At 44.4% G+C, this 10458-nt stretch overlaps 1 protein-coding gene across 2 annotated transcripts; it reads left to right on the top strand.

Moving 5' to 3' along the window:
* Positions 1-1656: 1656 nt before the first annotated feature.
* LOC138202466 (protein RIC-3) lies at positions 1657-10010 on the top strand. 2 transcript variants are annotated; one of them, XM_069156465.1, is made up of 7 exons: positions 1657-1712; positions 1806-2018; positions 5430-5647; positions 5758-5827; positions 5940-6030; positions 6803-6912; positions 7910-10010. In XM_069156465.1, the coding sequence occupies exons 2-7, from the start codon at positions 1877-1879 to the stop codon at positions 8281-8283; spliced, it is 1005 nt and encodes a 334-aa protein (XP_069012566.1). In that variant the 5' UTR covers positions 1657-1712; positions 1806-1876; the 3' UTR covers positions 8284-10010. The 2 variants fall into 2 exon arrangements, with proteins under 2 accessions (XP_069012566.1, XP_069012567.1); XM_069156466.1 differs by lacking the exon at positions 5940-6030 and having other exon boundaries at positions 5758-5879.
* The last annotated feature ends 448 nt before the right edge of the window (positions 10011-10458 follow it).

Raw genomic sequence — 10458 nt, 5'->3', positions numbered from 1 at the left:
ACACATTTAGGATAGTTTAATGTAGCCTAAACACATCCTCTGAGAAAAGCCTTCCAGCATCTCTACAGCATGATAAATTAGAACTTAGAACACCATCGTGACACAGATTTCACTGCAGTGATAAAAGCACCCAGTGGATCACCAGTACCAGTCTGCCCTTCATCACAGACATCTACACTGACAGATGCAAGAAAAGCTAGTGCATCCCCCTCCCATCATCAACCAGCTCCTCCCCATCCTATTGGGACCAAAACCACAAAGCAATAGGGCAAGGAGCACAAGAGTGACAAGTATGAGTTCCTTCCTTCAAGCTGTCAAGCTAGTCAGTTCCGGATAACACTCCCTAACACTTTGTATATAGCAATCAAAAACGTACATGATGGAAAAAAAGATTTATCTCTTCCTCTTGTTTGCATTGTGGCTCCGGAAAGTCTCTTTGTCAAGCAGGCTCCGAAACGTTTCTTTTGTTCTCTCTCTTATTTGCATTGTTGCTCCGGAAAGTCTCTTGTATTTTCTCTGTCTTATTTGCAAGTGATTCCTTTTGATTTACTTTCCGCATCTAATTGACGACTCCTCTTGTGACCTACAACCAACTCAGTATTACCATACGAAAGCAGATACAAAAGGAATGGGGGTGACTGTCAATTGTTTGTCAACTGTATAAAAGCTGCCGTATGGAGGAGTGATGAAGAGCCCTGTAGAGAACTGCTGGGGGGAACACTGCTGCACACCTCTCTTTGAAGGTGCATGTAGTTGCTCCTTCTTGCAAGAATAAATGTCCGATGTGTTTGATTTTGAACCAAGCCTCTGAGTAATTTTTCCAGCAGTACCATCACTTTACTAACTGCTAAGTGCTATTTTGCAGTTTTAACTTAAAAAAAGTATACTGTTTATATTGTTTATCTAAGTTATAATAGTTCTATATATTGTTTTATATCATTTAGCTAAATTATATTTCACAATGCACAGGTTAATATGAGTAACACGATTTGATTCCCCTGTACTGTGTATGGAAAGACAATAAATACTCTTATCTCTTATCATTATGTAGTGTACAATTTTCAAAAGAAGAAAGGCACTTGTAGAGCTCAGGTCTCCGCTGAAGCCAATACACCTCTCCTCTCTAATATGGAAATTTGCAAAAGCAACCACTGTCTGTGTCCTTTTCTGTGTGCCTATCAATCCAACCCATCATACTACACGTAGCCACCAGATAAGGCAGGGCTTAATTTCTTTCCCAGTACGGATCTGGTGCTACATGACTAGGATAGACGACTGCTTGTTGTGTTACAGTAAGTCTGTGCAAATACAGTAGTTTCCCAGGAGATTACTGGTGCCATGGACTGTGATAGAGAGTGACCGTGTGTTCCGAATAGCCTACGGGTTCTCACTGAACTTTACTGATATTTATTGAGTTTTAAGAATTTAATTATATTGAAATGTTTTAATTGTGTTTCAGTCTCATTTGTTATTATTCCTGTATTATACAATTTTTTTGGTTTAATGTTTTTGTTAAGCATTTTGTAACTTGTTTTTGAAAATTATTATTTATGGATAACAAAAGCTGCTACGACAAAAGGTCCTGTCGTACTTTTGTAAGCTTTTAACTTGATGCTTTTATTCCGAAAGCGCTCGATTCCGGAAGTCGTGGTTCTGTTGTCACAGCGGAGCAGACAGCAGAGCGCAGCTGTTTTGGGCCGAACAGCCCGAATGTAAGTCTCAGATGTCACATTATTTTCACTGCATATTGGCCTGATGGCTTAACGTTCCTTCTCCTTTTCTGTTTCTACTCTCGTCTCGTTTAGCGACGTCTTTTAGCGGCTCGTGTTGCTGGTTTGCGGCGGGTGTTTGGTGCCTTTCGGAGGTTCGAGAGAGGATGGTTCTGTCGGCATCACAACAAGTCGCCCTGGCTTTCACGGCCGTGCTTTTCACGTTTGTCGTCCTGCCGAGGTTGTTCGGTGTTGGCGGCGGGACTGCGGCGAAGGAAAACAAATACGACTCTCGTTACAATAGAAAAGGTAGGACGTGTCACTGTTGTGTCCTTGTGTCGTCACATGCATGTGCGCTTGTATGTGTCGCTTGCCTCGAGCTCACGAGCCTCGTCTGTGAGTTAGCTGTCGCGTGCATTAGTTTGGGTTTCCCACATTACAAGTCACGAGAGTGGACTATACAGAAGAGGGATCAGAGGTGTGCGACCATCTGCGTCGACTGGTTGGCGTGAGCGGAGAGCAGAGAGACCATAGCGACCTGCAGAGGGACCATAGAGACCTGCTGAGACTATAGAGACCTGCAGAGAGACCATAGAGACCTGCTGAGACCATAGAGACCTGCAGAGAGACCATAGAGACCTGCAGAGAGACCATAGAGACCTGCAGAGAGACCATAGAGACCTGCTGAGACCATAGAGACCTGCAGAGAGACCATAGAGACCTGCTGAGACCATAGAGACCTGCAGAGAGACCATAGAGACCTGCTGAGACCATAGAGACCTGCAGAGAGACCATAGAGACCTGCAGAGAGACCTGCTGAGACCATAGAGACCTGCAGAGACCATAGAGACCTGCTGAGACCATAGAGACCTGCAGAGACCATAGAGACCTGCAGAGACCATAGAGACCTGCAGAGAGACCATAGAGACCTGCAGAGACCATAGAGACCTGCAGAGAGACCATAGAGACCTGCAGAGAGACCATAGAGACCTGCTGAGACCATAGAGACCTGCTGAGACCATAGAGACCTGCAGAGAGACCATAGAGACCTGCAGAGAGACCTGCTGAGACCATAGAGACCTGCAGAGAGACCTGCTGAGACCATAGAGACCTGCAGAGACCATAGAGACCTGCTGAGACCATAGAGACCTGCAGAGAGACCACAGAGACCTGCAGAGAGACCATAGAGACCTGCAGATACCATAGAGACTTGCAGAGAGACCATAGAGACCTGCAGAGACCATAGAGACCTGCAGAGACCATAGAGACCTGCAGAGGGACCATAGAGACCTGCAGAGAGACTATAGAGACTTGCAGAGAGACCATAGAGACCTGCAGAGACCATAGAGACTTGCAGAGAGACCATAGAGACCTGCAGAGACCATAGAGACCTGCAGAGAGACCATAGAGACCTGCAGAGAGACCATAGAGACCTGCAGAGAGACCATAGAGACTTGCAGAGAGACCATAGAGACTTGCAGAGAGACCATAGAGACCTGCAGAGACCATAGAGACCTGCAGAGAGACCATAGAGACCTGCAGAGACCATAGAGACCTGCAGAGAGACCATAGAGACCTGCAGATACCATAGAGACCTGCAGAGACCATAGAGACTTGCAGAGAGACCATAGAGACCTGCAGAGAGACCATAGAGACCTGCAGATACCATAGAGACCTGCAGAGACCATAGAGACTTGCAGAGAGACCACAGAGACCTGCAGAGAGACCACAGAGACACGTGCAGAAAGAGGCACTGACGGGAATAAAGCACACTATGGGAGACAGAAGGCAGAACGTTAATGTGTAACAGTGTCATATAAATGGATGGAAAGAAAGAGTCAATTTCGATTTATTGTATTTCCATGTTTTATGTGACAAATATACAGGCTTTGACAATGAAAACAATCCCTGAAAAGTGATGACATACCTGCATTCCTTTGGTATGCCATGGGAGGAAAGAACATTTTAAAAGAGAGATATTCTTGCTTCTTTTCCAAACATATTTTGAAATGGCCTTGACAGATTTATTGTTCTAGAACATCTATATATTACAAACAAACAGTTTTCTTTCATTAATATCACACATACTCAATCTTGTAATCAGCCATGCAGCCTATTTTAATGGAGAAAAGTTGTCACCGTGCTGTTTGATATCATTGTGTGCACCACACTGAACACTGACCGGACACAGCTACGCTGGATCCGATAGAAAACTAGAGACCTGCGTGTTAAAGGTGAAGGCTGTAAGACCATCTCCAGGCAGCTTCATGTTCCTGTGACTACAGTTGGATATATTATTAAGAAGTTTCAGGTCCATTGAACTGTAACCAACCTGCCTGAGCACGGTCGCTGGAGAAAAACTGACCCCAGATTGAAGAGAAGGACGACGCAGATGGTAGACAAAGATCCAAGGAAAGCTTACGGAGAGATGTAAGCTGCACGCCACAGTCAAAGATCATCCGTGTCTGATTGAGCGACAGTGGACTCTATTAAAGACGACCAAGGAGGACTCCGCTGTTGAAAGACGGAAAGAAAGAAAATGTAATTTGCTAAGATAAATAATGATGAGTCGCAATGCTTCTGGGAGAAGGTCCTTTGAACGGGTGAGACAAAACTGGAGGTTTTTTTTGGAAAGTCACATCAGCTCATAGACAAAAAAAAAAAAAAAGAAAGAAACTTTACAAGAACAGAACAACAAACATGGAGGAGGCTTGGTTCTGTCTTTGGGCTGCTTTGCTGCGTCTGGCAGAAGATGGCTTGAATCCGAGTAGAGCACAATTAAATCTCAAGACTATCAAGGAATTCTGCAGTGAAACGTGCTGCCCTGTACGTCATGTATTTATTTCAATAACTATTGCAATTAGCTGTTTATCGGTATGACTGTGATGGAGGAATGCTGAGGGAGTTTCACCTGCTGCTTTGTGTTGCACAGCTTACGTCTTCTTAACCATCGGTGGGAGGAAGCGGGGCTGACTGCCCAGCAAACCTCCAAATGCAGATCAATGCTGGCTCTTTGCTGCTGAAGTGCGTTCTTTATGCCAGTGCTGTCGACGCGACCAAAACAACCTCACCACGGCCATTTCAACTGTCTAATGGCCGCCGCAATATCGCAGATTAGGAGGATGTTTTTCTTTCTCCTACATTTGAACTCGCGGCCTCCTACAACGCCCCGTCAGACTGTCAGCTTTATATCATGAAGCTTGTTTGTGTGCGTTTCGATTCCAGTAATCGCTCTTTGCTGATATAAATGTGCGGTCACTGACACGAAAGGCTTCATGTTGCAGCTGTTTTAGTTTTTTTCACAGCAGCTAAGCCACTATAGATTCACTATGAGCTTTGTATTACCAATGTTTAGTGATTGTTATTTTTATGGCAGAAGGTGCCTTTAAATATTGTATTTTAAATATTGTAGTAAGAGTCAGAAGTTACGTGAAAATTGAAGGTTTGCAGTCAAATAACTGCACAGAAATCCCCACTGCTACCACAGCGTAGTCAGTTCAAAGGTATGAATGTTATATTCCAATATAAATATATTATCAAATATTGTGGCATTATTGGAGTGACCCATCATCCCCCTCCGACCTCGTCCATCGTGACGTTTGACTGTATACATACGACCTAGGACAGGAGATAATTGCACTCAGCACGGTACAGGCTACCAGATGTCGAAGCGCCCTCGGCCTCTGTTCTTTCTTTTAATGACGTTGTATTTTGCGGCAGGAGGTCCCGGGCCGGGCGCAGTGCGAGGTCAGCCCATCAACATGAACGCCCCCGGCTCGCACCAGACCGCCGAGAGCATGCAGCAGATGAAGAAACGCATGGAGCAGGAGCTGAAGGGCGACAAGTACAAATCCAACAGCAACAAGGGCTACGTGTTCACGCTGATGCCTCTCTACGCCATCGGAGTCGGAGTGTTCGCAGCCTACAAGTTTTTAAAGGTGACTAAATACACCCGCGACAGACAAACTACATTGATCAAAGCGTCCCATCTGAAAGGCGGTCACTCAGTTTGGAATGTGCTTGCTTTGCGTTATTTTCCGTCTCGCAGATCAAGTCGGCGGACGACAAGGCACAAAAGGACAAATTTGCAAAAGGGGCCAAAAAGTCCGTGGAGGCAGGTGCGTGTGTCACGCGCGGCGGGACGTCTTCCATCACACATATTTGTTTACCGTGAGTACATTCAAATATGTTTTTTTTTTTTTACCTGCTGGCGTGTTTGTGTTTGCGCAGAGAACCAGTTGAACGAGTTGGAACAAAGGCTGGCGCAGACAGAAAGGATGCTCAACTCCATCCTCACCCAGCTGGACCCACTCACCAACTGGTGAGTCGGTTTTCAGGTGTACGCCACGCTTCGTCTTCACGTGATTCTCGCTTCGTGTTTTTTTTTTGTCAACATAAATGTGATATTGTGCCTTCGAATATTCAGTAAAAACCGACCACCGCCGTCAGCCGCAGAGCTTCTAATTACTTCCTCGGCAGATTGAACGATGTTCAGGCCTGATTTTATGACGCTCAGCGGCAACGTTCACACATTTTGTTGCCCTTTTATGTCGCAACGAGTAACGACTCGTTCCCCTGAGAGTCTGCTGCGCGGCGCTCCATGTGTGGAGCTCCGGAGGCGGCGCCGCCCGGCCCGATCCGTCACCGCCCGGCCCGTCACCGCCCGGCCCGATCCGTCACCGCCCGGCCCGTCACTTAAAGTCAGCTGAGCTGAAAACCTGTCGAATACAGCGGCGTTCAGCCATGTTTGTTGCTGGATAAGCTGCCAACATGTGTCATACAATTATGACGGTATTTAATCCAATATTGAATTTGTGGCACTAATCATGGGCGTCAACCTTCAGCTGCAGCTAGTGTATGATCACTGCTGCAACTTTTAAAAAAAAAACAGTTTTTAGAGGGTGGCGAGAGCTCAATGAAACTCAGTGATTTCAGTATGAAAGTTTTAGTTTCATCTATTGGCCCAGTTTTTGATAATGTGATATATCTTTTCCCTCCGGTTAAAGGCCGACGTTCTTACCAAACAGAGTCGCTCCTCTCAGATCAGCCTGTCATCACCCTCATGTCATTGTTTTGTCGTCACGTCTCTGCAGTGTGAAGTCGGTGGCCCAAGAACAGAAGAACGAGATCATGTCTCAACTCCAGACCATCCGGTTCCTGATGAAGAAGAGAGGAATGGACTGTCCACCCCTGAACCTCAACGGTGGGACACTACACGGTCTTTGTGTTCACACTGTAGTAAAGTATTTGAACAGTATGGTAACTAGTGATGCATTTCAAACTGCAGCGTCCATGAGAAGATATCGATAATGCAGTCAGGCTTCACGCTGCAGTCAAATCTCTGCAAACTGCCTGTTTGTCTTGTTGTGTTGAACCACAACGGCCACGCTGAGACACGTCTCTGCTTCTGATTTCATGTTTGTGAATGAGGTTCAGGTCAGATATGCAAAAGATCAGAAGATTTGAGCAGCGTCTGATTTCCACTGAAGCCTGTGGTTTGGTGACCGGCGGCTTTGTATTTAAATCAGTTTGGTTGGTGCAGAGAAACTCTGAAAAGTCACGTCCGTCAGCGGGATGAAACGTGACGCTACATGAGACAGAAAACCTGACATCTCTGAAAGAGCGATAAAACATTTGCATAACGTGTTCATCATTCAAATTCCCATTCACTGTCCTTTAACGTCGTACGTTCGGTTTGGGGTGATATTGATAAAAATCAAATAAAGACAGGGATGACTCCTGATACTTCCAAAACATATTTGCTCAAAAGAAAACAATGACACGCAACAAAAGATCCAGACAGATGTGGTATGTGTCTTGACCGTTAGGCTACTGAGGGACTCATCTCCGTCTGTTTTAATTAATTGATTATTGATTCATTTTAATGTCAACTCCACTCTGTCCTGAATGTTTCGCAGCACTAGTTCCATCTGTACGGTGTGCAGATGTCGTGCTCACTGCTCGGCTCCTTCCAGTCTCTTCTAACAGAAATACTTCATCCCATGTTTTTTTTGTTTCCCTGTTAAGCTATTTTCTGATAAAAAAAAATTTAAAAAAAAGAGAGAGAAAGCAGCAGAGTGTGATATGGTTTAACTTTTTGTGGTGATGGAATTATCCATCCATTATCTATACCCGCTTTATCCTGAACAGGAGCATTCAGAATAGCTTATTAATAGAATGTGTCATTTCCTGATTTTCAGAAGCATCATGCGAGCGTAATCTGGACGACCTCATCGAGTCCCTCGGGGCCAACGACACTTCGGCGACGGTGGACGAGAAGCCTTCTGCAGAAGCAACAGAGTCTTCTGAAAAATGTTACGAAAAGCATTCGGAAGTTAAAGATGACGCGGCGACAGAAGGGGAAGAGATGAAGGATCTCAGACCGGAGGAATGTGACGGGGAAGAAGCAGCAGAAGAAGAAGAGGATGTGGAGGCAGAGGAGGAGGAGGAGGAGGAAGGATCGGAGCGCTCTGAGCTCGTGCCTTCTCTCGAAGACTCGTACGAGACAAACATTGACGAGGTCGGAGGGGAGCAGCCGGCGTCCGGCCTCAGGCGACGCAACAGGCCTGAATGAACTCAGCAGGATCTCTGCTCTGTGCAGAAGGGTGACAGATATTATGAATATTTATTATCTAAAGGCTTTCATTCCAAAAGGCGGCCTCCATATTCTATAAAAACATAATGCATTCATTAGGACAAACACAGAGGGCTCTATTTTGATGTTCCGGTCACAAACTGCTCCTGGAGGTCAGCGAGGGCGTCCAGTGCGTCACGTATGTTAATTCAAATCGGCCGTTCGTTATGTTTGAGGTTAATACACAGAGAGGTGACGGATAAAAGAAGAAGACAACATAAAGTTTAAACTCAGATGTTCCACCTCGAGTTTCCGGAAGAGCTCGTAGTTGTCGTTGGAGTATTTGGGGTCGTGCATCATGAACTGGAACAGATAAGATACTGAGCAGAACCCTCAAACTATTTCATATATATATTTCTTTCTGAAACGACCGAGCTTACAGAGGCGTTGCTCCTGTTGTGTTGGAGGCACGTTTCTGTCAATAGTCCCTCTCTGGTCCCGATCACCAAATAATCCACCAGGACAAAACATATATTAAGTGTAACAACCTAAATAACACTTCTTCATGTGTTGTTTCTGTGTTGAGGTAAAATCTTTATTCATACAAAAACATGGGTATGTGGTGAAGAAGTGTGCTTCTCACTCTCACAACCTTTTCTGTTTTATAAGTAACAGTTTAAGTGGAGGAAATAGTTTGCACACCAGTCGGAAAGCCATAGGAAAAAAACAACAGATCTTTAGCTTTCGGGTGGACAAAGTAAACGGATATTCAGGGTTGGTGAAATCCCGACATGCTGCGGCACCACTCACTTTAGTCTCTGCTGGTATGAACATGGAGCCAACGATGTCCGTCACTATTGTGTCGTCAGTCATTTTTTAACACTAATCGACATCTTTCTAAAACTGATTTTATCATTAGATTCGATTTTTATTTTGAATACTAAAGCCAAACATTTAAAGCGTCTCTAATCCAGCAGGTTGTTCTAACGTCTTTTCCCTCTCAGTGAATAACTTGTCAATCCCAGGTGCATCTAATCCCACTAAGGACGGCTGCTTTCCACTCAGGCCGTTAAAACCGTCGTTCGTACGTTGGCTTCCACCTTTTGCTCATCCTGTTACGCCGCGTCGAAATGTCTGCTGTTGATCTGATTATTCCACCATCGTAGATACTCCAGGATACCACGTTTTCTTTTTGTTCTTCTTTTTTTTAAACCACTGACCTTTTGTCTTTTGCATCTTCACCCCGCGCCACCCTGTGCTGCCACCCTCAGGTTGCTTTTGGAATAGCAAGATCTCCAACTAGTGCCAGGTCTGACTAGTCAGTTCACACTTCTCCGTCTGATAGTTTTATGAGTGTGACTCTCCTTTTCTATTTTGAATATATATAAATCCTTTTTATCATAAAGAGACGGACACCAGTGTTGCAGCTGGATAATAGTTAGACTGAAGTTGTGCTTGTGGCATGTTTAGACATCCAAACATTACTGTGCATGTTTTCCTTTTTTACTTCGTAGGATGTTTTTGTGTGCACCCTGTGACCGCATGATGTTTGAACTTATTTATTTATTCAAGAGAAAAATGACAATCATTAGGATGAGACAGAAACACGTGATCTCACATTCAATATTTCTAGTCTTATATATTGTTTGTTTTGTTTTTCGTTTTTTCGTCTGTGCTTCTGTTTTTTTAGATTCCTCGTCTTATATTTAAATTTGTCTTAATTGTGATCGGGGGTGGGGGGGTGGGGTCACTGACGAGGCTTTCAGGTTACTTCCATGTTGTGTTGTTGAGTAACCTCCTACATCACATCAGGGTGCTCCTCTGAATTACAGATCTTATGTTTTGTGCTGATGTCAGTTGATAACAGGACCTGTGTGACTGCGATTTTGTCTACCAGAGTAACAGTAATTATTCATCTCAGTTTGTATGATCATTTCGACATCTTAACTTCGGTCTGTTTCGCAGCGAGGCACAGTTGTGAATAAATCTGTCATTTAACTTGTGAAACCTGTGAAAAAAGCCCAAATGTTGATGTAGTAAAATATGAATGAAATCACATTAGAATCGTATAAATTTAGAGGCCCTTATGAAATAGCTTTTATTGTGCAGTAATATAAAACCAAAGCATGAGCTGTTATTACTGTGTAGTTACACCAATCATTGCCTTATGTGGGA

This window comes from Embiotoca jacksoni, unplaced genomic scaffold (assembly GCF_022577435.1).
Source record: "Embiotoca jacksoni isolate LCO1_2020_lvr unplaced genomic scaffold, fEmbJac1.0.p SCAF_21, whole genome shotgun sequence".
NCBI lineage: Eukaryota > Metazoa > Chordata > Actinopteri > Embiotocidae > Embiotoca > Embiotoca jacksoni.
This window is presented reverse-complemented; position numbering and strand designations above follow the sequence as displayed.